The sequence below is a fragment of the Mustela lutreola genome, chromosome 13 (genome assembly GCF_030435805.1).
Source record: "Mustela lutreola isolate mMusLut2 chromosome 13, mMusLut2.pri, whole genome shotgun sequence".
NCBI lineage: Eukaryota > Metazoa > Chordata > Mammalia > Carnivora > Mustelidae > Mustela > Mustela lutreola.
In genome coordinates, this window is record NC_081302.1 from 79,886,437 (window position 1) to 79,913,658 (window position 27,222).

The window sequence follows — 27,222 nt, forward strand, 5'->3', positions numbered from 1 at the left end:
ACTTTGAGAGTCAAATAACTGGAAATGAATTAGTTGTTCAACAGAGGGGTTTCCTGAATGCTGTCACTGAGAATGCCCAAGGGGACAGAGCGACAGTGTCTGTCCACTGAGGGGACATAAGGAAGAACAAGAGCACAGCCCCGGAACCTTCCCCGGCCCACTCTGTCACATACATGTGCGCACATGTGCACACACGCACACACACACACACACACACACACACACACACACACACACTACACTGAGGGTAAGGCGGAGAAGAAGGATGCCGTGTATTATAGGGGATTGTTCATCGGTAGAAGGAACATGCCTTCCTTTTTTCATCTTTAAATCATTATTTACTAAATAAACATAGTCTGGATAAAGCCTAAAGAACTCTTTTATGACGTAACTTGTTAGCAAGAGGAGAAAATTTAGATATAATTTTAATACTTGATAACATGCCCATTAGAATAGTTGAAACAGACTATCCAGAAAAATGAAAGCATGTAAAGGTGTCTCATGGACCCAGACATTTCTCTCATGGTTTCTGCTTTTCAAGGCATGCTTCTAAATGGGAAACCTAGCTCAGAATGAAAACAGTTCATTTGGGGGCTTCCCGTGATCTCTGTTCTTTCAGGAACATTCCTATCTAATAAAATGTTATTTGTATAACCAAGTTTGAAAAGAGGGGAATCACACTTATGTTCTGCAGACACACACAGAAGGCCATATGGTAGGATTCCAGGCAGAGGAAAATCCAAGTGGAGGTGAAGTGGCCGAGACAGAGAGCAGAGCAGCGGTTGCAGGGACTGGGGGAGGGACAGAGCAGTGAGCGATGAAGAGTGCGGGTGTCTCTGTGACGGAAACGTCGTAGAACGACATGGTTGTGCAACACTCTGGATGGACCTAATGAGACCTCCATATCCCACTGCAAAGGATGCAAGTAAAATGTTATGTAAACTCAAATTCTACTTTATTTAATTAAATCTAGTATGTAATTATATACATATACACAAAACAGAAGAAATACAAATAAAGCAACGAGGGCGATGGGAAAGACATGCTTTCTGGTTGTAGCAAGCACGAGGTGCTGCTCAGGAGCGGAGCCTGCTTGCTCCACGGAGGCAGGGGGCGGCAGCTCGTGGGCAGGACCCTGCTGGTCATCCAGGAAAGTCAAAAGGTCAGGTGGCTCTTCCGTGACAGAGAAGTGAACGAGGGCCCTGACGACCATCTGCCCTGGCCCCAACGGGTCAGGGGGGGTCACTGGTCTTCCCAATCCATAGTGAGCTGCCGCAGCAGGGATGGCGGGGGCCAGCTCAGGCTCCAGAGGTGCAGCGGGTGCCAGAGTGGCTGCTGGAACAACTTCCCGAGACACATCCTGATCTGGCTCTGGGGCCGGTGATGTAGCTCCAAGAAGAGAAAGCATCATCAGCTTGGTTGACTTCCCTCTCGCCTTTCCCTTTCCCCACCACTCAGCGTGGCCTGCGCTCAAGACCCAGCCCCTGGAAGGTGTCCCCAGTGGAAGCCCATGGGGACAGGGATCTGAGACGACTCACTACTCTCAGCCCAACTACAATCTATGGAGGCTTCCTCAGGGTGGCCCACCCTGCCTCCTCCTCAGGCCCACATCAGTCAACCCCAGTTCTCCTCACCCCCAGCCTCTGGCTCTGTGGTCTCAGCGCGCTGCCTTTCTGGCAGCAGAAGCTGGGCACGGCGCTGCAGGTCCGAGCCCGGCACATTGACCTGCAGGTAGGCCAGTACAGCATGCAAGTTGGGATACTCTGGAGGCTGCACAAAATCCCCTGGATACCTTTCCACCCACATATCCAGGATGGCATAGACGGCCCTGGGGACAGACATGGAGGCAGAGAAGTCAGAGGACAGGGTATGCATCCAAACCAATATCCCAGGGATACCCTGTGGGAACCTGGGTTCCTGGGCTTCCAGCTCCTGTCCGAGACCAGTCGGACTCCTTGTCCACCTGCAACCTGGCAGTCCTGCCTGAGACAGGCCTGCTCCCACACGGCAGGCTGGCCAAAAGCCTCTGGGAGTGGGAGTCCTTGATCAATGGGGGGAGCCTTTCTGGACTTCTTAGGGGAGCTGGACACACTCCTCAGTCTGTCTCCTTGCCCACGAGCCACTTCAATTCAACTGCATGTGCCCAGGGAGGGGTGGTGTCTGGCCTCTTAATTACCCTCACTGCACTCGCCTCTGCTCCGTGAAGATCCAACCGAGGAGGGAACAAAGGGACTCTGTCTCTAGCCAGGCCTTCCCAGGACCCTCCCCGTACCTCCACCGTTACCTCCTCTGCCCGTTCACTAGGTGCCATGAGAGTGGGTCTGTTTCCACTGACACTCACCTCCCACAGGGTGTGGGATGCCTGCTGCTCCCTGGGCTCTACTGGGTCACCACTCTCCCGGAGCCCCCTCTGAGCACCCAGCGTGCAGGTGCCAACAGACTGCTGTGCGATGGTTCCTAAATCCTGCGTTCTGGGTCCCAGAATTGGGGCAGAGAGAGGGCTGGGAGGGGGCAGGGATGGAGCATGACCCTCTCAGGGGTTGAAGCTGTACACCATCCCCTTCTGCTCTCCCACAGTGCTCACACACCTACCCCAGTTACCCAGGGCACCTTCCCAGTTTCCAGTAGAAGCTCTCAGACGTTTACTCTAAAGCAGGAATCACAGAGGTGTGCGTGAAGGTCCGGCAGCCCCTCGAACTCACAGTACCCTTACTGCCCTGCTGGAGAGGGAAGGCCCTCCTGGAGCAGCCAAAGCTTACTCACATGTTGCGCTGGTCCTGGGGTCCGCCGACCTCATCATAGCTGGAAGAAACACATCCGAATCTAGAGGAGGCCAGGGGGCATCACATGAGATGTCTGCGGATGTTGGCTCTCACCATCTGACCCTTGACTAGCCTGCAGCCCTGGGGTGCTCTCTGTTCTGTGCAGGGATCCCATTCAGCTCTGAGACAATCGCCTCCACCTACTGGGGCTTCCTGAATGCTTGCTGAATGAAAGGGCCCCAACCAGCCCATCACCGACATCTGAGTTGCCCTGGCCCCTGCTCACCCTCAGGGATGCCTGCTCTGGATTCACCCACACACAGACCCCAGAAGGAATCTCAGCTCTCCCTTTCAGTGGCAGAGGAGCCCAGCTCAAGATCACAGTGAGAGTCAGGAATGAGGCAGAGGTTTCATCATGAGGGGCACAGGAATGAGCAAAGAGCATGCCCACAGGCCCAACAGCAGACTTTTCCACTGGCGCAGGCTACCGAGTGTTCTTTCCCTACAAGACCCCACTGAGTCCCTATAATACCTCTGCCCCAGTTAGGAGCAAGGGAAGCTTGGGGAAGCTTGGGGTCCTGCCAAGTCTCACAACCAGGCATTGGCCAAATCCCACGGAGCAGTTAGGGGCAGGGGAGGGTGCTCACCTTGCAAAGAGGAGGCCCAGCACCTCCTGGGTGGTAGCAAAGCTGCGGTATATTTCCAGAAACGTGTGAACATAGTTTAGATCTTGTTTTAGGACGGCAGTCACCAGGTAATCTATTCCGGCCCCCAATGAACTGGCACGAGTGTTCCATACTATCAAGGTCTTATTCCTCTTCCTCGTTGAGCCATTTTCCCCCTGAGGTGAATCAGAGGAGACATGAGTCAGTGCTGTGGCCACCAGGAGGGTTGGGGCTTGGAGGGCAGAATGAGCCCCCAGATCTCAGGGACTTAAGCAAGAGGTGGGACAAGAGAGCCCAGAGTCTGGAAAAGAATCAGGTGACTCAGTGTCTCATTGGGTTTAGCCTAAGACTTGGTTTTGCTTCAGGTCATGCTCTCCGTGTCCTGAGGCTGCGTTCCTCGTAGGGCTGTGTCCATAGGGCAGTGTCTGCTTGAGGATTCTGTCTCTCCCTCTGCTTCTCCCCACACTCCCCCTGCCTCCCTCTCAATCCATCAATCAATCAATCAATCAATCAATTAAGAACTCTTTAAGGAAGGGATATCTGGGTGATTCAGTGGGTTAAAGCCTCTGCCTTTGGCTTAGGTCATGATCTCAGGGTCCTGGGATCGAGCCCCGCATTGGGCTCTCTACTCGGTGGGGAGCCTACTTCCCCTCTCTGTCTCAGCCTGCCTCTCTGCCTACTTGTGATCACTGTCTGTCAAATAAAGAAATAAAATTAAAAGAAAGAAAGAAAGAAAGAAAGAAAGAAAGAAAGAAAGAAAGAAAGAAAGAAACCTTAAAGGAAAAGAGAAAATGTTCTGGTATCCATACAAAGAATTGAAAAAAATGATGTCTGAACTTGCTAGTATCTCAGGTCCTTTTGTGAGCGGAGTATGGATAGTACGTCCCTGCATGAGTGGCATGGATCCTGTGATTTCTGATGACATAGCCCCATTGTTTTTATTTTTTTGAAAGATTTTTTATTTATTTTTTTGACAGAGAAAGAGAGGTCACAAGTAGGCAGAGAGGCAGCCAGACAGAGAGGGGGAAGCAGACTCCTCGCTGAACAGAGACCCCCCCCTCAACGTGGGCCTTGATCCCAGGATCCTGAGACCATGACCTGAGCTGCAGGCAGAGGCTGAACCCCCTGAGCCACCCCGGCACCCAACATATCTCATTCTTGAGACAAGAACACAGACGTTTTAGGTGAGAGGGCTTAGGATAGGAGGGCACGGAGGCTGTAGGATGCAGCACTGTTCATTAGCCACAGAAGGGGATTATATCCAGTCCTGCCCCTGTAAAGGGCTAGATGCCGGTGATAAATGACTGGCCTTCTGGACTGCCATGCAGGGCAGTGAGGCCCCTGATCCTCACCCTAGGGGCCCCAAAGATGTGTTCCATCAAAACAAAAGCACAGAGCAAGAGACAGAGTACCATGGGCCCCATGTCCCTTTGGATCAGAATCTCCCAACTCACTCTAGCAAATGATCATTTGCAAGATTTGTATAACCTGAGGAAGGACTGTTGGGCCAATGCAGACACCTGGGAACACGAGTTAGGAAAATGCCTAGGCCAGGGCAAAAGGAGTCTAGATCAACGGGATGAGACCTGGTCTAAAGTCTCTTTAATGATACTCCTATAAGTATGTGGACAATGGCTGTGCTTCTGTCCAAGGCGTGAACCGGACCATGAGGGCCAGTTTGGGGAAGTGATGGGATGCAGATTCACGGGAGTACAGGACTCTAGGAGGCCAGGCTGGCTTCTAGGAAGTGGGGCCCTTGGTGCTGCATGGGCGCCTCAGGGGTCGGGTCTCCCGAGCACCTGCACTCACCCTGAGCCAGCGCCAGACTCTGTTGGCCCTGTGTGGCTTCTTGTTCTTCGGGGAAGGAGAGCAGCGGATGTCGACATTCAGCTCCTGCACCATGTCCTCTGGAGCGTTCTGTAAAGACAGTGCCCAGCAGCCAGGCAGGAGACCTTAGAGCCCTGTCTGGAGGCGTTTGCTAGTCTTTAGACCCAGGGCGCTCCATTCCAGACACACCACAGCCCAGGTGGCAGAGCCCTCCCCCAAGGAGAGAAACGTGGCCCAGCTTCAGGGCCTTGGATGTGCTCTGGCACAGCTAAGAGGCACCTCAGGAATCCCCGGTGCACCTAGCCCACCATGACATTGGTGTGAACAAGAAGGGATCACCAGGGTATCCACTGTGCTCACCCTCCTCCAGCCCATGGGCGGGAACCCCCACATATCCCTCCTCCCCTCAAAGTCCAGAGGAAGGAATGGGGCTTCCCTAGGACGGTTCAGAGGGGTGGGCATCGCCTAGTCTCCTCAGTAGTAAGTACCTTATGGCGTCTCCCTCGAAACATCCTGAGGCATCGCGGGGGTGGTTTCAGCCAACTTCTGCAGCATGGGAACAAGTCATTTTCCTGGGGGTTCTGGTACCCAGAGCCCCGGGATGTACGTAGACAGGACGAAAACATCTTTCTGTGTCAGACGTTTCTGTCCAAATAGCCCTGATACCGGACTAGAGTGTGGGTCCTGGTTGCAGGGGTTACAAGTTGTGGGCCTTTGTGATCCAGGCAGTGACATCACTGCCTGTGATCCCCTACCGGGGCCCACTCCTGGTTGGACCCCTACACAAACAGTGCTCCCGTCTGCCATCTCCTCTTCCCCCTTCTGCATGCAAGGACACATCTCATCTGTACACAGTGACCCCAACACACCCCTCGGAACAGGCCCCCAGGGAAGGTCTGGGAGAAGCTAGGTCCCCAGCTTGCAAACACACCTGGTTTCAGACACAAGTCTCTATACTTACCTGGTTTGGACCTTAGATAAGCCGTTGTGCCTGACAGGGATGGTCCCTTCTCTGCAAAATACGGATGATTCCAGCATGTCTTTCTATCAGATGTCCACAGGCATAGGTTGGATAATAGCTATGATGTTAGAGGAGTGCTGTCACAGGTAGGAAATACCTCCCACCCAATTTCCTCCCTCCTATCAACTTCTTGGAATCTGCTACTAATCAGATCCCACCCCACAGTCCCTCCTGGGGTGTGTGTGTTTGTGTGCACAAGCACACTCGCTCCTGTGTGCACACATGTGTTCATCAGTGCTCATATTCTGGAGTCCCAGAAGACGACAGCCCCACCTACAAAGGGCTGGGTAGTAGCTTCTCAAGAACTTAGGCTTCGAATTTTCAATGAAATCCCTTAGTAAGGGACTGACCTTGGCCCTTGGCCCTTGGCCCTTGGCCCTTGGCCCTTGGGTGGGAACAAGTTATGCAGATGATAGGGCTATGGATACATCCAAGGGGAGGCACCTACCTGAAGGAGCCTACTGCAAAGTTTCCATCGACAGCCAGGTGCATGATTGAAACACTTAGGTGTCTACCCCTGTCTGGGACAATCCTGGCTTAAAAGTGTTCAAGGGGTGAAGTGGGGTGATATCCCAGGGGTGACAGCATGATCTCAGGATCCCGGTGGTCCCCAGAAGACCAGGTGGGGCCCGAATGCTTCAGAGTTCCCAGACATCAGTTAGGGAAAATGGCTGAAAACCATGAAGCTATGTCCTGGCTTTCTACTCTGTAAAGCCCTGTACTCCGAATCACAGCATAGTTGGGTGATCACTTTCCTGGGAGAGGTCCAGAAGAAGCAGGAGCTTGGTGAGACCTCTGACACCTCGCAGGTCTGGTGTTGGTCTGTGTCACTGGAATCCATAGAACCTGGAGTGGGTGGTTCCCACCTCCTGGGTGGCTCTGCTGGTTAAGCAACTGCCTTCAGCTCAGGTCATGATCCCGGATTCCTGGGATCGAATCCCACATAGGGCTTCAGCTCCATGGGGAGTCTGCTTCTCCATCTGACCTTCTCCGCTCTCATGCACTCCCTCACTCAAATAAATAAAATCTTTAAAAATAAAACAAAACAAAACAATTGGAATTGGAACTCAGTCACGCGCCTACGATAAAAATGCCTCGTCCCTGGCAGGGTGAACGCAGAGTTCTGACAGAATCCGAGGAGATAAGACCGGTGGAACGTTTTTTTCTGTGCGGGCTCACTGAAGAGCTGGGTGTGAATTTTCAGCTCCACGGTAGGGAGCAGGGTGCGGTGACAGTCACCTCAGCCATTGGTGCTGCAAGCCTTCAGGGAGTAAAACAGCGGCACTTGCTGGAACCCAGGGCCCGTCTCTGCTGCTTGGGCCAGCTGCAGTTGCACCAGGGGAAGTCCCCCTGAGGATCAGGGCAAGAGCCCCTCCCCTAGAAGGCCATCACGAACAGCTCACCCCTCTCAAGTTCACTGATCAGAGAGGGCTGCAAAGCTGCAGAGCTCAGGGAAATCACTAGGTAGCATTCTTTGTATTTTTATTTTGTAGGCTTTTGTTTATTTTTTTCAGGTTTTTCTTACTTTCATCTCCTTTTAAAGAATTCTTATTTGAAAGAGAATGTGTGGGGGGGTGTGGTTGGGCAGAGGCAGAGAATCTTTTTTATTTCTTTATCTTTTTAAGATTTTATTTATTTATTTGACAGAGAGAGATCACAAGCAGGCAGAGAGGCAGGCAGAGAGAGAGCGGAGGAAGCAGGCTCCCCGCTGAGCAGAGAGCCCGACTCGGGACTCAATCCCAGGACCCTGAGATCATGACCCGAGCCGAAGGCAGCGGCCTAACCCACTGAGCCACCCAGGCGCCCCAGCGGCAGAGAATCTTCAAGCAGACCCCCTGCTGAGCACAGAGTCCAACTCAGGGCAGGATCCCAGGACTCAAAAGATCAAGACCTGAGCTGAAACTCAACAACTGAGCCACCCAGGCTCCCCTCCAAGAGTAGCCTTAAGTCAGAAGAAATTAAAATTAGATCAATCCTAAATATGCATGAATTTTTAAAAAGAGTAGGAGAAGGAAGAGAAAGAAGAAAGCCAAGAGCAGCGAGAGAGTAGTCAAGGAGTAATATGAATTTTACTAAAGTGTGGCATGAGACAAAACTAGAAAGAAAGAAAGAAAGAAAGAAAGAACTTTATTAGTAGTATCTCTGTGGTATGACCAAATGTGCTTTGTTTTTATAATACATACTTGACAAAATGTCTTCCTATTATTTAAAGCATGCATGAATTATTTCAATTTTAGTTTTAATATTTAAAGAAAGGGTGTTATATAATTTATTTTCTCAAATGTCTTAGGACTTCTGGCAGGAATCCTCCTCAACCACGCTGCATCGCCAAAGGTCTTGGAGGTGATCCTTGACTGTGTTCTCGAACATGAACCAGTAATAGTCGACATTCCTGCATCGTGTTTGTTTCTGTTATTGTCCTTGCCACAGTGAAAAGTACTTATTAATTTTCTTATGTACATATTAAGTGTCTCTTTCTGTCTCACTTATCAACTCCAAAAGGGCAGTCACCTTTTCTGTTTTATTCACCAATATATAATCAATTGCCTAGCACAATGACACATGAGGTAGGAACTCAATAAATACCTTTGAATGAATAAATATATAAACCAAGAAAGTGAAATCCTATCACAGAGTTTGGAAGTGTAATCGAAGTGTAATCGAAAATGTATAAATGCAAATAAAAATTGATTCATTGGAGCAAATGGTTGCCAATTTGTCATCACAAAATGGGCCATTAGTGTCCAGATTATTTTTTTTTTACTGCTTTCTCATTACTATTTTTCACTAAGATTTGCTATTCCCAAAACATAGCCGTATCATCTGGGAAAAGAATAAACAGTTGTTTCTGATGTAGTGTAAACTCGTGAACCAGCACGAAGGTGAGGCAATTGATGCCCCCAGAGCACACGATGTCAGGAGACACTCACGCCTAGGTTTGCGCAAGCCTCATCCATGAACCTTCATGACCCTGAGCGAGTGCCTCCTTAAATTTTGTACCCTAGGGGCCTCCCTTGTCCCATTCTGGCATCTCTGTTAGTTTATCTATTATTTGTTCTTTCTATAAACTTGTCCTTGGAAGAGAAAAGAGTGCATGTCCAGGCTATGTCAGCTTGCCAACAGCAGGTTCATGAATGTCCTTCTTTTCATACACAGATTTCTTTCCCATCTCTTGACTGCCTGCCAGACCCACAGAACAAAACCTCCAGGTTGGTTAGGGTGATCTCCTTCCTTTCCTCCAGTCCCATACTGCTCTTTGGGACCAAACTGACTGGCTGCACTAAACATTTTTGTTATCCAACCTTAGCTGGTGTGTAATGAGACTTGTTACTCTGCTCTTCATCACTCTGTGCAGGCCAGAGTTTACCAATGAGGTGCTGGGTCTCAGTGCATAGACCCCTTTCTGTGCCTTCAACATACTTTATGTTAACTACTTCCCAACATTTAAAATTGCCAATTTTACAGGGGAGATACCATGATCATGAAGGTGGTTTTCCCAGGGCAAGGCTTATCCTTTGCACTCCGGATGTGCTGACCCCTGCGATTTCCCCAAATGTGGGAAACTCGACTGCATAATTTGTGGTAGTGGGGGACTGCGTTCGCGCTTTTCCCTGAAAAAAATAAAATAAAATAAAATAAAATTGCCAATTTTACATGAAAATGCAGATGTACAAAATCTCAAAAATGGAAAAAAACCACATTTTTCAAAAGATTTTCTTTTCTTAATTTTAGGACAGAGAGGATGTGCACGTGCATGAGTTGGAGGAGGGGCAGAGGCATAGGGAGAGGAACAGACACCTAAACAGACCCCATGCTAAGCAGGGAACCCTACATAAAGCTTAATCTCACCACCCAATCATGACCTTAGCCAAAACCAAGAGTTGGTGCTTAATCAACAGAGCTGCCCAGGTGCCCCATACAACACATTAAAAAAAAAAAGAAAATCTAACAAGATTTTTCTCAGTGTCTGTTTGTTAGGAAAAAATTTCCATGCCCCTCACAAATTAGAGAACTGGTTTAACATACATCTCCTGGAGACTTTCTTAACTTGGTTTGCTGACCTTCTTCGGGATGGGTTCTAGCAATTTGCTTCCACACAGCCTCTTTCCTTGCTGAATATGCATCAGCAAATACCTCCTTGTACATTAACACTATTCCTCAAATACTTTCTCTCTATCTATACACAGGATATGGACTGTATATCTGACTTTGTTTGGACGGATCGGGCCATGGAACTAGTTCTAGCAATGAGTGACGAGTAGAAATTTTATGTTTCTTATGGCTGAGCATTTAATTGTTAGTGCGAGCCTTTAGAGATCTCATTTTCCCTCTTTAGTGACAGGGAACATGGAAGGTAAATGAAGCTTTCCAGCCTGTGTTCCTCAGTGGCTTTAATGAACAGAATTCCCTGTCATTTTGCAATGGACATGTAGTAAGACCAAGAAATAAACTTTTGGGGACACTTGGGTGGCTGAGTCAGTTAAGCCACTGCCTTCGGCTCACGTCATGATTCCAGGGTCCTGGGATTGAGTTCTGCACTGGGCTCCTTGCTCAGTGGGGAGCCTGCTTCTCCCTCTGCCTGCTATTCCCCCTACTTGTGTTTTCTTTCTCTCTCTCTGACAAATAAATAAAATATTAAAAAGAAAGAAAGAAAGAAAGAAAGAAACTTTTGTTGGAACTGTTTGTTGTCACCACAAAACCTAGTCTATCTTGACTGATAGGATGCTCTTGGTCACATCTATAGTTTTGTTTCACCTTTCAGATTTAATCAAGCCCAATGTTTTAAGAAAATCAAAGGCAATTATGTCACAGATTGCCTTCTCAGAGTTCTAAGATCTGAGCAACAGAGAGAAAAAATAGCACCTGATGCAGCTATGTGGATGAGAAATGAATTTATAAAATTGACTTTCTGTTCCAGAATGTTCTTTGCAATGATCATTGTTTTTCCTTTCGTAGAATATTAGGCAATTGTGTTAAACATGAAAATACACTCAGAGGTTTTTGTTTGTATTGTGTAAGTGATTTTCAGTATCATTATTAGGATTTTATAGAAATACTTTTGTAATATGTGTGGTTCCTATATTTCTTCATGGAATTTTATTAAAATCCAGTTTTTCCCAAAGAAACACATTTCTATTTAATGATGCAAATCAATGGAAAAATAAGATGTGACACTCCAAAATTCACTTTACGTGTCACTGTTAAAGGCATATATCTATTCCAAATGAGGAGATGCAATTCTAGTTCACATAGCCTCAGAAGTAATTAGATACTTCAACTAGTATTAATAATGCTGCAACTATTCACGGGCGAAGATCAACAAACCCAGTCACACCTAGTTGAGGTGCTTTGGAATCAGAGGCAGAAGAGGGAGCAAGATTACGTGGGTCCCTGTTCTCTCTGCATCCTTCAGAGGAAGGCCTGCTGGACAGGGGGCTAAGAATGGACTTGACCATAGGGTTGGGTTCCTTCATAGAGGTTGGATTCCAATGCCATGGGAGGGAACATGGACAGCAGCCTTTCTCAAGGACTCCAGTGCCAAGCAGAGCAAGCTTGGGTGCCAGATATTCAGAGGACTGCTGGTTCCTGAGGAACTTGGGGGCCCCAGTGCAACTGAAAATTGACAGTGGGTGCAGCTTAACCCATTGGGAGAGGTGTAGCCACGAAAGGACACTCATGCAACAACCTGACTGCCCATACCCACACTGCCATGTCGTAGGCACCCATCACAGGCTAGCCAAAAATCTAGGTGCTTTATACTTGCTAGCTCTTACCTTCACTATCACCCTTTAAGATGGATATAATTATTTCTAATTTTACAGATGAGGAGAATGAGGCTCCAGGGAAGTTAGGTTACTTATCTAAAGTTAGCTGACTTGTAAATGGCAGAATCAGGATTTAAACCAGGTTGTGCTCTTTTCCTCTGTGTTTATTTATATGATATGATATTACCTGATACGATATTAAATAAATACAATAGGAAAATGGCTACTGAAAATACAAATCACAGTATTTTAAAGATACATAACTTCTTAAATAATCACTATATTGATCAAACTACATCTTCAAAATGGACCCTCCCTTCCTCTAGCCAAGACACCAACAATGATGACACCTCTATTGATTTTTGCTAAAGAGTGGCACTTGAAACATTGGCGAGAACCCGGTGCTTGCCAGAAGTCAAGGCCTTGCACCGGTTCTGAAAAGATCTAAAAAATTTGAGAATGTGGAGTTGGTGGTTGTGGTGGTGGTGGTGTGTGTGTGTGTGTGTTTATGTGTGTGTGTGTGTTGTAAGGAGGGATTGCCAGAATTGGGATTACAGTGAATAGTGAATGGTCTTGACTACTTTGGGGCATGAGATAACTCCAAATCCAAGGGTTCCCTCAGAAAATCCAGGGCCATTCAGATGGCCTTAAATATTTTGAAACGAGGGAGAGTACCCAAGATAAAGAGAGAAATCACTGGAAGCTCCTGTACTGACCTGTCAGGTCTCCTAAGACACTTGCAGCCAGTAACTACCCATAGTGAATTCTGAACTCCCTCAGAATTCAGGGGTGCAAGCTGAGGTTTAGTGACCTCTAAGAGCTGAGGCTCCAGCCAGGTGGGACATCTCCCCCACCCACCACAGGCAACTGTGTTCTTTAGAAAAGAGCAAGGGGCAGGAGCTCCAGACACCTGTTAACTACAGCCTGTTCTTCTCACGCCTCAGAACTCCATACATAAGAAAAATAAACTGGGTCATCGCTGCTGGTGTAGGGACTTTGTGTCAGGTTTTAGGGGAAAATGATGGGCTTTAATGTAGCAGGATGATCTGTCATCATTTTCTGGAAGCTAATTATAAGCCCGACACCAGAACATTGCCAATTTTGGAATCTCCTCAGAGGATAACAGAAAGCTGACAAAGGCTAGCTTTCAGCTTTACTTTTGGTAAATGGTCCAACATGCTGTGGCCTATATTCCTCAGCTATAAAATAAGAATATACGATGACTTGTTTGAAACTGGGCCACAATAACATATTGAAAGGTGTCATATAAACACGGAGCTGTAGAATCATGGACTCTCAGAAGGCTGACAAGAGCATTTGGTTCACCCTCCATTTACAGATAAGCACATGCTTATGTGGTCCAAGCAGAGGAGGGGCTATTCTCATTTTATAGTGCTTCCAAGAAGAATTCACACTGCCGTTAGTCTATTTTGAAAGTCCACATCTTAAGAAATGCCTCCCGATGCTGTCTTAATTTCCACAGATTGCATCCCTTGAACGACCTCTTCTAGCGTCGTTGGGCATCCCTGGTACCCTTGTTGGACTCACTGTGCTGAGTTGGGATATCCCTCTTGTTGCTGCCCCAGGTAGGGGCCATGCCTCTGAGGCAGGAGGTCAACATCTCTGGAGAGAAGAGGTAATCCCAAGATCTTCAGCAGGAAAGAAGAACATGGAGGGTGGGGAGACAGCTCTGGCTCTCGGGGCCACAATCCCTCAGGAATAGACCTCGAAGCCTCTACAGATACTTAACGGACTCCCAGAAGGTAAGGGTTATCCAAAGGTCTCTCCCATGGGGGCAGTCCAGGAGCTAGGTCAAGAGGCGTCCATGCGAAGGACCTCAGGACAAACAGGTGATGGCTTTATGTCATAAACCAGACTATCAGTGTATATTGCTAAGTGTGCTTTATTGTCCCAAGACTTTACTCCAGATCCCCCGGGGCAAGAATTTTCTTTTCTCTTCTCCTAGAAGGGAGATTTGTGGAAATGTTGGGCTGCACTGTATCATAGCATTTCTTCTGTGAGAATATTGGCTGTTTTCCCCATTGATCATGCCGGCGCAGATGCTTCCTTGTCCTTCTCTAAGCTCTTCATTCACTCAACAAGCATTTCATGAGCACTTACAATGGGCTAAGTGTTGAGAATCTAGCTGTGAGCACAATACACCTGGTATCTGTCCTCAGGGAGGGTACAGTGGACAGAGATCAGACTCCCCCGCTCCTGAGACTGGGATCCTCCTATCTCTTCACTGCCCCTCCTCACATTCCACTCCGCCCTCCGACTGGGACACTAGCTTACTGACCAGGGTAAAGTATCCTCTCCCTGGAGATTTCCTGTTGCCTACACCAGGACCTTCTCATTGTATGTGCTCTCTTCGTATCTCTGAATGCTGGGGGACTCCCAGGAAGACAACCCTGCACTTGCTAGGTGATGTTCGGAAAGTACATGGTTCATTCAGCAAGTACCAGACTGTTAGCCAGCTGTGTGGATGCTGGGCTGCTTCTGGACCAGGAATTAATTGCCCCCGTCAAGACTGGCCAGTTTCAAGACAGTCCTAATTGACGAGGGAAGCTCACTTGGCTGCTATGAAACTAGCCAGATGCCCACTGCCGTGCCCTCAACAATAAGTCACGGTCAATTCCAACTCGCCAGATGCCCACTGCCATGCGCTCAACAATGAGTCATGGTCAAACCCCGGATGTTAATGAAATCACAAATCTGGATGACGCTCTTGACACCTTGAACGTGAATGCTAAGATAAAGGGCCTTGGTAATAGGACTGGCCTTTCTGGAACACCACTAAGCTCTCACCAGTCAGGTTCCAGCTGCCAAAACAGGGACCTCATAACCGGCTTGCTGTCACTCCAACCCCAGAGCTTAGCATCATCTGGCAGGGGCGGCATGAGAGTTAAACAGATGACATGGGATAAAACAAGGCAGGATATTTCAGAGGCAGATAATTTACAGGTTACCTGTGCACGTTTTGCCTTTTGACTTCTCCCTCTTCCCCCCTGCCCCGACTTTGCCACTGCTGCCAGGCTGGTTTCCTAGAAGGGAGCAAGAAAACAATTTTATTTTCTAGGAGCACCCCTGGTAAGTGTTTAGAAAAAGTTCAAAGTTAAAAATTGCCTCAATGAGGTTTTGGAACAACCTCTTTAATGATAATGACCCATATTTTCCTGGTTGAATTCCTCGAAAGCCCTCTGCCTGTGTGAATACAGCCCTGGACAGGTGGGAGCGGAGGGCAGGCAGAGGCTTTAGGAACTCCCGCTCCATTCCAGTATCCTATGATGTATGGTGGGTGTATTCCCAGAAACCGCCCCCCACCGCCTCCCGCAAATGTTGTGATACAGTTATCTCATGGAAGAGAAAAAGTACCGGGGAAATCAAGCTACCTGACTAGGAAAGCTGGCGGTTTTCTTTCCTTTGATCTGTTTCTTAGGAAAAAAAATTCTTAAAAAAAAAAAAAATCCCAGAACATCCAGTATAATAAGCCTGATTAACTATAGTATTACACGCTCACTAACTAGCCTCAGGCAAAGTAGCAGCCTTGAGCCTGAGACTTTCTCTCAGAACCTCTCCAATCCCAGCATCTGTTGTGCTTGCTGTCACCTCCAGGGTAACTTCAGCATTTCACCTCCTCGGGTTCTGAACCAGTCCCTCCCACGCGGAGCTCGAGGCAGCTGGTAGAGTGCAAGCCAGGGTACGAGGAGCAACATTATTTCAGATGGAACAAGTGTCTGATGGAAAGTTTACACAATTGCAGCCGGTCCTGGACAATCTACCTGATCGTTTCACCCCCAGCCAGGTGGGTGTTCCAGAAGCAAGTAGCGCTTTACAAGAGAAGAGCTCGATGGCATGAAATTGCATCCCCTGATTCGATTCCCCCCTAAGCATCACTTGCTCATCCCACCAGTGACGGTGGACAGACCCGGTGGTGCCTCCCACCCCACTTTCAGCTTAGTCACCCCAAGTGATTTATATAGGCGAGACCACCCTTGTCTCCAGATAAAATAAGGAAGGGAATCTGAAGGGTGTTGCGGTGTCCTCTGCTCGCTGCCACACCCCTTCCTGTTCCTTCTCCCTTCCGTCTAATGAATTGTTTGTCTTTCCTTTCCTCCCACTCAAAAATGCTCATGCTTATGTGTGGGGATTTTTGTTTTGTTTGGTTTTGTTGTTGTTGTTGTTGTTGTTTTTATAGTTTCCAATAGAAACCATACTCATTTTCCAGGACATTTCTCCAAATTTTTTTTGCACTAAGGCCTGACTTTTTAATAGAGTCAGAAGTGGTTCTCGTGTTAAAAACAGAGGTTTCTGGTTTTCATGGGCATTCAAAGCTAAATTCTTCACTAGATCTTAATGAGATTCTGAATCATAGTTTTAATTTTGCTTGTTTAACCACTTGTGTTGTTTTGTTACTGCTCTAAGAGTTTTCAAATACGTCCAAAGGAGGGTAACCAGAAACAGTCCATGTAAGAGACAGTTCATGTAGGAGACAGAGTAAGTCAAGCAGAGACTATCTGAACCAAACAGCAAATAGCACTGAAGAGCCAGTCAAAAGTGCGGCTCTAGGGGTGTGTGGGTGACTCAGTTGGCTAAGCAACCCGCTCTTGATTTCTGCTCAGGTCCTGATCACAGGGTCTTGGGATTGGTCTCAGGCTCTGTGGGGAGTAGGCTTGGGATTCTCTCTCTACCTCCCCCTCTGCCCCTCACCCTGCTCACAACAAACAAACAAACAGTAAATAAAGGTTTTTTTAAGTGTGGCTACAACAAATTATTAAAATTTTTAAAAAACGAAATTAGATAACCTGAACTCTCTGTTGTAGGTATATCGGTCATGGATATGAAAATGTGCTTAAAATGCATAGAAAGGGAGCCTGGGGAATTGCTCAGGAGTAACTGACACTAGTAAGAGATTGGGAGCCAGTGTGGGGGCAGGAACTAAAAGGGAGTCATGGTCATCTAAAAAATAAAAATAAAAATACCACATGGGCCAGTAATTGCACTACAGGGTATTTACCCTCAAAAGACAAAAATACTAGTTCAAAAACATGTACGCCCCCTATGCTTATGACAGCATTATTTACAATAGCCACAATGTGGGAACAACCTAAATGTCCACTGATAGATGAACGGATAAAGAAGAAGTCATACATTAAGTGGTATATATCGGCCATTTAAAAAATGAAATCTTGCCATTTACAACAACAGTGACGGACCGAGAGGGCATTATACTAAGTGAAATAAGTCAGACAGAGAACGAGAAATACCATACGATTTTATTTATGTATAGCATCTAAAGAGCAAAACAAGTGAACAAACTAAAAAAGCAGGAAGAGACCCATAAATATAGAGAATAAACTGGTGGTTGTCTCCACGGTGGCGGTGTGGGGGGTGGGAGGGAGGGCAAAATCATTGAAGGGGAGCGGGAGATACAGGCTTCTAGTTACGGTGGGAGTAAGTCACGAGGACGAAAGGTACAACGTAGGGAATGGAGTCAACCATACTGTCATAGTGTTGTATGGGGACAGATGGGACCTCTGCCTATGGTGAGCATGGTGTAATGTCCATTGAATCCCTATGTTGAACTAACATATCACTCTGTGTCAACTGTACATCAGTAAAAAAGACGAAGAGGAAATGAAAAGGAGGGCACCTGCACACAGAGGCAGGCACAGAGGGAGGACCAGGGAAGACACAGAAAAAGCCTTCTAGAAGCCAGGAACAGCTGAGGTCACTGAAGCCAGGAGAGAAACAAGGAGATTCTCCTCCACAGCCCTCGGAACGAACCGATCCAGCCATCCCCTTGATCCCAGACTACGGCTACCAAAGTGGGAAGACTTCTGTTGTTTAAGCTGGAAGAAAATAAGGTGGCGGGGAAGTGAGTGAGATGTGACTTGGATTACTGCTATGTCACTGGATCTGTCCTAAGAAAAATGCGATACTCATGTAATCCACGTGCGTACACATGCTGACACACATCGGCAAACATGGATACATATGTGTATAAAAGAGAACAGTAACTTTAAATTTTATTATACTTCTGCAAAAGTCCTATAGTAGTATAATCACCCCTAGAGGCTCAAAATTCTTATTATGCTGAAGCTTGTGGGCTTCAGAAGGCTTTGTCTTTCCTTATTGCAATGGTTCTCAGCCTTGGATGCTCGCTAGAATCAATGGGGACATTCAAATCTCGATGCCAACGCCATATCCTAGACTAATGAAGTCAGAATCTCTGCGAGGGAAACTGGCTCCAGCTTTTGTTAAAGCTCCCCAGGCGATTTCAATATGTGACCAAAGTTGAGAACAAGTTTTACTCTGTAACCCCTCAAAGGGAGGGTCTATGTCTGCTTTGTCTTTATGTCCTCACAGCACCTAAGTTAGTGACTTACATCAATACAATGAGGAGATCCGGAGCCTCCAATATTCTCAGAGGGAGAAAAAAAGTCATAATAAGCAGAAGTTAGTAATGTGTTAGGACCAATGCATGCAGATTAATAAGTCCTAACACCGTTTCTCCCTCTGTCCCTCCCTCCCCACTTGTCCTCTCTCTTGCTCTTGCCCTCTCTTGCAAAAACAAACAAACAAACAAACAAATAAATAAAAATATGCAGTGGAATATTACTGATTTACATCAGTATGGATGAAACTGGAGGAAATTGTGCTCAGTGAAATAAGTCAAACAGAGAAAGACAATTATCACATAGTTTCACTTATTTGTGGCACATAAGGAATAGCATGGAGGACATTAGGAGAAGGAAGGGAAAAATGAAAAGGGGGAAATCAGAGGGAAGATAAACTAGGAGAGACTATGGGATCTGAGAAACAAACCAAGGGTTTTAGAGGGGAGGGGGTGGGGGGATGGGTCGGCCCGGTGATGGGTATTAAGGAGGGCACGGATTGCAAGGAGCACTGGATGTTATACGCAAACAATGAATCATGGAACACTGCATCAGAAACCCATGACGTACTGTATGGTGACTAACATAATAAAAAAAATTATAACAGCAAACAAACAGATAAGTAAAAGCTTAAAATAAAGCAAAAAACCTTAAGTGTCTGCCTTCAGCTCAGGTCATGATCTCAGGGTCCTAAGATCAAGACACGTATCGGGCTCCCTGCTGAATGGGGAGTCTGCTTCTCCCCCTGCCCCTCTCCCCAACTTGTGTGCTCTCTCATTCTCGCTGTCTCTTGCAAAAATAAATGAATAAAATTATGAGTTCCAACAGACAGCATCATGCCCTTTTGATGCCTTCAGGATCTGCGTCTTTTCACACACACACACACACACACACACACACACATCTGTACACACACAGTCCTTTCCTTTGTTGGGTATCTCCTCAGAGCCTGAGAATTTGGTGGTGGTGGGGAGGGGGGTTCTTTGGTCACGTGATATCCCAATAGAGCAAGGTGAAAGCCGCCAACCAGCTGTGTCTCTCACTGATGTCAAAGAAAAGATTGTAAATGGATTTCCAAGTCACTGTTGAGCAGAAGGTCTCTTTGGAAGGACCCCTCAGCTTCCTCATGACTGCTTCCCAAAACGGATTACATTACTCCTGAAGCGTTGCCCAATCTTATTTGGGACAGTGAGTTCCTCGGGACATAGCAATAAGTCCTTCTGAAAATGAATTTGGAAATTTGAAGTTCTTCAGATATATTTGGGTTTTTTTCTTGAAAATGGTGCCAAAGGTTTCCTCTACTCCTGGCACAGCTGGTGTTGATGGTTGTGGTGGCTTCGTCTAAAATTTTGTGCTTTAAATGTTATGATCCTTGGGTGTATCAAACCTGTTATAAAGTTCATACTGGGGACAGAGGGTCCATTTTAATTAAGCAGTTGGGATTACCCACATTTGATATGGTCCTCTGAACAGCTCAGGTGGTTATATTAATTGCTTAGCTGTTGATCTCTTGAAGACAAGATTTCAGCGACAGAATTTCTGGTGTTTGAGTAGATTATAATTCCATTAGAAATACCCCTGTGATATATTAGTAAGGTACTTTTAAAAATAATCTACATAGCATTCTATCTTGTGTCTTTCTTTAATTGGTATGAGATCAATGCAGCATTATTTAAGTTCAAATATCTTGAGGTGTTTTTTCTTAATCCCATTAAGCGATAGCTTCACAACAGATTTTGTGAAATCCTATTACTCACAGAACCTCTAAAATCAATGTTCCTATGTATTTTAAAAATCAAAAAACTTCTAATTATTTGAAAAAGTGTCTGCATTTTACATCACTTAGGGGCATGTATATTTTATGAGTTTATAATTCCAAATATAGAATAAATAATTCTATTAAATCCTAGTATTTTGGAGAAAAACAACATTAGTCAGCTCTATAAATTAGGGCATGATAAGTCGAATTGTTCCCTCTGTAACAGCGTAAGAGTTGCAAACTTTTCATCAAGACAGGAATAGAGAGAGAGAGAGAAATTCAGATGGGGGAAAACTATGACCTCTTTGGCATGTCTCTTTTCAGGATGACATTTCAGAGCCCATCTCTGCTGGGCTGGTGTCTGCCCACCTGGCCACACAGTCAGGTTTGTTTTTGTCAGCTCTAGCCCCGATCCGCGTCATGCAATGCACACATTTCCTACTGCATTCATCAGTCGCTCTGTCATTCATGGTCAGAGTGGTCTCTCTCACAGTGATGGCTTATGGAAGTTGTGCTACGCCACGCCTTCCTTTCCCTCCTGCTTCTCTCCTTTGAAGTCCAGCCCACTGGCCCCTCCCTCCCTCCACTGCTTGCTTTCTCTGGCTTCAGAAATCCTGGGACAGACTGAACGGGAATTTGCACCAGAGTCCCAGGATAGGAGAAGCACCTGTGCCCAAGGATGGTTAGGTTAGCACCACGGTCACCAACATACACCTGGGTGGCCTCCTTAACTGCTTAGTCTCTAGCGTGCTTCCTTCAATAAAGACACCATTCAACAAACACTGGAAAAGTACATGAAGGAAGAATAAGCCAGCAGCGAATTGTGACTTTGTGTTCATGGGCACATTTAAGAGTGTCTGAACAGCCCCAAATCCCTGTTGGCTCTGAAAGTTCAGGCAGTTCCTCTTGCTGTGGCCTTACTTCTCCAGGGGACTGAAAAGATCCAAGGTAGGGATCAGTCCCTCCCCCTGGGACAGAAATTTCACATATGGTACCTCTGTTCATTCTCAACATAACTCTCCCTTCAGAGAAAAGAACCAAGGCTCAAAGGGGTTCAATCCACCCAGCAAGCAAGTGGCAGAGCCAGGACTCAGCCCAGAGCCACCTGGTTCCAAAGTTCATGTCCCTCCCGCCACCCACGTCACTAGAGAGGGAAATGCAGTGTGTCTGTGCCAGCCTCGTACCTACACATTACGTGAAGGTTGGGATGATAAGGAGCCCGACAATGAATGACCAGTACCATTACAACACTTTGCATTGTCGTCTTGGATGCTTTTATTACATATCCAAAAAGACAATTCATCAGGCAGAATTGTATTTGTTCAGTATTTCACTTTCAGTTCCGGCTTGTTTCCTTCCTTCCTGCCTTTACTTGTGTCCTTCTCGCCTTCCTTCCTTCCCTCCCTCCCGCCCGCCCTGCCTCCTGCCTTCTTTCCTTCCCGCACCATCACATTGTCCCGGACTGTAACTAAGGGTAAAGCAATTAGGCTTTACTCTGCCTGTTTAGGAGATGCAGTCCCTGGTTCCTTACAGAGAAGTCTTCTTCAAGACAACCGGGTGGCTCAGTCAGTTATGTGTCTGTGTTCAACTCAGGTCATGATCCCAGGGTCCTGGGATGGAGCCTCACATCAGGTTCCCTGTTCATTGGGGAGCCTGCTTCCTCCTCTCTCTCTCTCTGCCTGCCTCTCTGCCTACTTGTGATTTCTCTCTGTCAAATAAATAAATTCCTGTTTTTTTTTAAAAAAAAATCTTCTTGGGCGCCTGGGTGGCTCAGTGGTTAAGCCGCTGCCTTTGGCTCAGGTCATGATCTCAGGGTCCTGGGATCGATTCCTGCATCGGGCTCTCTGCTCAGCAGGGAGCCTGCTTCCTCCTCTCTCTCTCTCTGCCTGCCTCTCTGCCTACTTGTGATTTCTCTCTGTCAAATAAATAAAATATTTAAAAAAAAAAACTTCTTTACCAAAGAATGACAGCTTCCAAAGATAGAAAAAATGGTAGAATTAGGAAGTCACCATTTTGCAACTCTGCATGGAAAAACTGATTCAGGTAAGAGCCATCAATGAATGCTACAAGCATTGGGTAGAAGATTGTGGGGAGTAGGATCTTTGGACATTACCAAAGTATCACCCCACTGGTGACTTGCCAATTTTAAGAGAACAATATACTATCACAAAGGCCAGTATTGGTGGCTGACAACTCAACCAAGGATGAAAACTCAATAGTATGCACACCCTGGTGTTGTACCCCCGACTCGAAGCAGCAGGAAGTATCCAGTATCACCGAGAGTATTTGTTCCTGATATGTTTAACCTGCACTTAACCAAGGTTTTAGACCTAACTTCCAGTGCATAGGAAAGTCGATAGCTGGAATGTGGAGGTAATGACACTACAGGGAAACAGTTAGACTTGTGGGACATTTTACAAGACAAACTGGCCTCGTCTCTCCAGAAAATCAATCTGATCATGGAAAGCAGATCAATGCTTGCCTGGAACAAGGAGCAGAGGGGATATGACTGCAGAGAGACACAAAGGATCTTTCTGGGCCAACAGAAATCTGCATTTTGATTGTTTTTTATTTGATTTGATGGGACAGTTACATCGGTGCATACAGTTGTCAAAATTAATGAACAGTACACTTACAGCTGAATTTCTTAGGTCAAGTTAAGCATTGATGCAGATGATTTTTAAAACAAAAACAAATTATCAGTGTCACAGAAAAAAGTGAAGCCATGGGTTGTCTTTATTGTCTTGACACAGTATTTAAATTGTCTAAAGACCCATTACAACCAGATATAATAAGAGAAGTTCAGCTAGATCTGGGCTTGAAGAAAAAGGGGACAGCTAAGAAAGACATTTTGGGGATAATGCAGAGAATTGAGGCAAACTGGATGCTAGATCAACCTGAGAAATTTAAAAAATTTTTCTTCTGCTTTCTGGTGGGGTAATGTTCTTATTGTTAGAAGATACTTGTTGAATTATTTAGGAGAGAAGGGTCATTAATTGCTATACCAGAAGCTATATGAGGACATGTAGAAAGAGAAAGCAAAGACAGCATAAAGTTATCAATGGTTTAATTCTGCAGAAAGAATTCACTGATATTTATTATGCTAGGCTTTCAACACTTCTGTCCTTCTGAAATGTCCAAGAATAAAAATGTGGAAAACAGTGACTGCCATGTGAGTGGTGATGGCTCTTCTGGTTTGGAGGCAGTCTTCAGAGAGTCTTCTGGCCTTTGGTGAGATTATCTCTTATGGCAAGGAGCCACCCCTTTCCATGGCTACTCCTTCAGGGGACAGGACACGTGCATGTCCCTAGAGAGGCCTTTGTATCCTACTCTGTGACCTAAAGGGCTTCGGGCTCCGCCCACCATCCTTCACTTCTCCCCACCACGATGCTGTTGAGCAAATACACGTGAACGGTTCTGTTAACTGCTGGAATAAATATTGCACCTCTACTAAAAAGAAAAGATAAGTTAACTCCTGGAATCTCTCCATGAGAGAAGAGACGATAGAAGAACATAGATCAAGAAGCTTTAAACACTTGCTTAAAGTTGAATGGAAACATACGTAATATGTACTTTGAAGGTATGAGTTCTCTTTCAACGTCAACTAAATGAGGTCACTAGGGCTCTGGGTGTGGAAGATCAGACTTATTTAATGTGATGATGTCTAGGATGTTACTGAGCTAAGGGAAGTGATCAAATTCTCCTCCTCTGGAAGGTCTAGCTCAAACTGCTTCTCTTGTAGAAAATCGTTCCAAACTAATCCAACCCAGAACAATCACTCCCTCTCCCAGGTTCCACCTGTTCCTGCTATCTGTTTCAGCCTGTCTGATCCTAAGTCACCTGCTAGATTATTTAAAAATAGCTTACATTTTCACATCTTCTCCCCCAAAAGCCAGGATAGGGTTTGATGGGGATGCCGAGCCCTGATTCTCCCGATATGTCTGTCTTCACCAGCACATACCCACCCATACTTTAAGTGCTTGGACAGCAGGGGCCAGGGCTAAGCCCCTTTGTGTTCCCAAGGCCCTGCACAGTGTCTGATCCATAAATGCTTGAAAAATGAACAAGGGCTTTCCTCCTATCCCTACTGTACAGTCCAGAACATAGGGCAAGGCATGGGGGAGCTTCTTGTAGAATGAATCAAAGTTACCTGGAATCAGGACATTGGAGTCGTAAAGTCTCTCTTTCTCTGTCTGTCTCCCTCTCTCTATCTGAATCTCTCTTTCTCTTTTGCTTACATGCACATGCATTTTCTTTCTCACCATTGGAACCCAGACACCACGCTGGCAAGAATCCCAGGATTAGAGTAAGGTGTAGAGGAAAGCCATGTCCACTATCCCCTGTCCAAATCCCTGACCCATAGATTTTGTGAGCAATATAAATTTTTTTTATGAAATTGCATTCTGGCAAGATAGGTTATATAGGTACACTAAATGGAACATTCTCTTTGCTCCTGATCCTTCTCTACATCTCATCTAAACAAGGAAGTAGTACCTTAGGTAGGATTGTCAAATTAAATGCGATGTCCCATTAAATCTGAATTTCAGAAAAATAATAAGTGATTCTTTTGGCACAAATGTCCCCAGTATTTCATGTAACATATCTTTTAAAAATATTTATTGTAGGTACCTCCTTAGCACAGTAGGCAGTGCATCAGTCTCATAAAACTATTTGTTTATCTGAAGTTCAAATTCAGTTGGCACTCCTTTATTTTTATTTGCTAATTCCAGGAACACTTACCTTGAGTCTCCACCCTGGACCTTTTCTCTACCCACACACACTACTTAGGGGAGTCAACCCAGTCCAAGCTTTATCCTGACAACTCTGAAACTTTTATCTCCAGTTCAGAAATCTCTACCAATCTCCACACCAAAACACTGGACTACCTACTTGATAACTCCACTTTTACCGCTGAGAGTCATCTCAGACCCAATCAGAATTGTTGATTTGCAACCCCTCCCCACCCCCCCAAGCTGTTGCTCCTCACCCTTCCCCATCTCGGTGAATGGCACTGACATCGACCCAGTTGCTCAAGCCCCTAAGGAGAGCGTCAGCCTTGATTCCTCCCCATCCCGTAGTCTGTGTCCAGTCAATCAAGAAGTCCCTTTGGCTCAACCGCCAAAACATATTTCCAGCCCATCGCTGCCTCCTGGTGTCCCCTACAACCCCTCTGGATCAAGGCACACTCTCCTCTCACTTGAACAACTGTACTAGCCACCCAATGGCTTTCCCTCTTCCCCTCTTGATTCTCTATAATCCTCTCTACTGCATTTCCCCACAGAAGCTGGCGGGATCTTTTTAAAGACACATCATGGAACTCGTCTGCTACAAATGCTCCAATGTTTCCTCACTGCACTAAAAATAAAATGAAAATATCCTTCAAGATCCTTCATGATCTATTTCCTGTACCATCTGTCAAAGGACACCAACCTTTCTGTTCCTCAAACATCCTAAAAACCTTAGGATGTTCTGCCTGAAGTACGGCACCCATGTGGCTCATTCTTACCATTTCCGCCTCAAATCTCACATCACTTCTTCCATTTAGTCCTCCCTTAGCTATCCCTCCACCCCCCACCCTCGTGACTCCCAAGGCCATCAGCCTGGGGTATTTCCACCTCCAGGCAAAACCCAGTGCATCTGCTTTGGTTTTAGTTTGTTCACTGGTTTCTGTCCTCTTGCATTTGATCTTTTTTAAAAACCAGCAGAGAAACAGATTTTGTTAATTTCCTAATTCAATTTAAGAGTACTGTCCATTCATATATGATTTGACTTATGATTTAACTACCCACATTTGTTGTGATGGCTTATATAGGTAGACTTATTTCTACCGTATGATTTTTACTTTTCTATTGATCATGCTTTTTTTTTTTTTTTTTTTTTTTTTTTTTTTTGTCAGAGAGAGTGAGCAGAGGCAGGCAGAGGCAGACGGAGAAGCAGGCTTCCTGCTGAGCAAGGATCCCGATGTGGGGCTCGATCCCAGGACCCTGAGACCATGTCCAGAGCCGAAGACAGAGGCTCAACCCTCTGAGCCACCCAGGTGTCCTGATCATGCATTTTTAATGTTTCTTTCTTCTCATTTGTTCCCTGTCAAGGAGTTGACATACTTTCTTTATTCTCTTATTTCATCTTTTACTTTGAAAAAACATATACTCGATTTCTGTGTTTTAGGGTTACCAGTAAAACTCTTTTTTTAAAAAAAGATTTTATTTATTTATTAGAGAGACAGAGAATGAGAGAGCAAAAGAGAGAGTATGAGTGGGGAGAGGTCAGAGGGAGCAGCAGACTCCCTGCCGAGCAGGGCTCTGATGTGGGACCTGGGACTCCAGGATCATGACTTGAGCCAAAGACAGTTCCTTAACCAACTGAGACACCCAGGTGCCCCACCTTTAAAACTCTTAAGCCCACGTAGGGACGCCTACCTAGCTCAGTCTCTTAGGCATCTGCCTTCAGCTCAGGCCATGATACTGGGGACCTGGGATTGAGTCCTGCATCAAGATGCTTGCTCAGCCCAGAGCCCACTTCTTCCTCTGCCTGCTGCTCCCCCTCCTTGTGCACTCTCACACTCTTGCTGACAAATAAATAAATAAATAAATATATAAAATCTTTGAAAAACCCAAACTCTTAAGCACGTGTAACTTACGTCTGAACTGAGTCTATTACTCCTCTTAGAGCACAAAATGAGAATCTCAGAATCCTTTAATGCTAAGTACCTTCAGTTGTTCTAACAATGTGCATTATCATGTCATTCCAACTTGTCACTAACATCTCCCGAAATGGCTTTTTCGTGTGTTTTACAGCTAATGGTAATTCAGATTTCCCGACATGTTGGATAACTACTTACCCACCGGGCTCTTTGTTTCCCATTCACTCCTGCAGGTCTGACTTCCTGTGCTGAAATAATCCTTCAGTTGTCCTTCCAGTAGCTGTTGTGGAGGAACCATTTCTCCATCCTTATGTCAAAAAATGTTTCTCTAGCACCTTAAATCCTGGGCATAATCCACAGGTACGAAATTCTGGTGTACAAT

At 46.0% G+C, this 27,222-nt stretch overlaps 1 protein-coding gene and 1 non-coding gene across 4 annotated transcripts; one reads left to right on the forward strand and one right to left on the reverse strand.

Annotated features, from left to right (window-relative positions):
* Positions 1 to 933: 933 nt before the first annotated feature.
* On the reverse strand, positions 934 to 27,222 carry LOC131813797 (ral guanine nucleotide dissociation stimulator-like). 3 transcript variants are annotated; one of them, XM_059144283.1, is made up of 10 exons: positions 27,039 to 27,222; positions 15,010 to 15,084; positions 9,750 to 9,886; positions 6,216 to 6,333; positions 5,743 to 5,800; positions 5,237 to 5,344; positions 3,410 to 3,603; positions 2,764 to 2,823; positions 1,793 to 1,828; positions 934 to 1,389 (listed from the first exon to the last, which is right to left on the reverse strand). In XM_059144283.1, exons 4-10 carry the CDS (start codon positions 6,290 to 6,292, stop codon positions 1,299 to 1,301), a joined length of 624 nt encoding a protein of 207 aa, XP_059000266.1. In that variant the 5' UTR covers positions 6,293 to 6,333; positions 9,750 to 9,886; positions 15,010 to 15,084; positions 27,039 to 27,222; the 3' UTR covers positions 934 to 1,298. The 3 variants fall into 3 exon arrangements, with proteins under 3 accessions (XP_059000266.1, XP_059000264.1, XP_059000265.1); XM_059144281.1 differs by lacking the exons at positions 9,750 to 9,886; positions 15,010 to 15,084; positions 27,039 to 27,222 and adding an exon at positions 6,724 to 9,742; XM_059144282.1 differs by lacking the exons at positions 9,750 to 9,886; positions 15,010 to 15,084; positions 27,039 to 27,222 and adding an exon at positions 7,142 to 7,302.
* LOC131814238 (U1 spliceosomal RNA) lies at positions 9,726 to 9,889 on the forward strand. Its single transcript, XR_009347226.1, has one exon. It is a non-coding gene; the product is annotated as a U1 spliceosomal RNA (small nuclear RNA).

Excerpts from the sequence above, each read along its gene's own strand:
- LOC131813797 (XM_059144283.1), bottom strand. The coding sequence starts at position 6,292 with ATGCTGGAATCATCCGTATTTTGCAGAGAAGGGACCATCCCTGTCAGG. Across the intron at positions 5,345-5,742 it reads TTCGAGGGAGACGCCATAAG|AACGCTCCAGAGGACATGGT; the intron begins GTACTTACTACT and ends CTGTCTTTACAG. Across the intron at positions 1,829-2,763 it reads CCCCAGGACCAGCGCAACAT|GGCCGTCTATGCCATCCTGG; the intron begins GTGAGTAAGCTT and ends GTCTGTCCCCAG.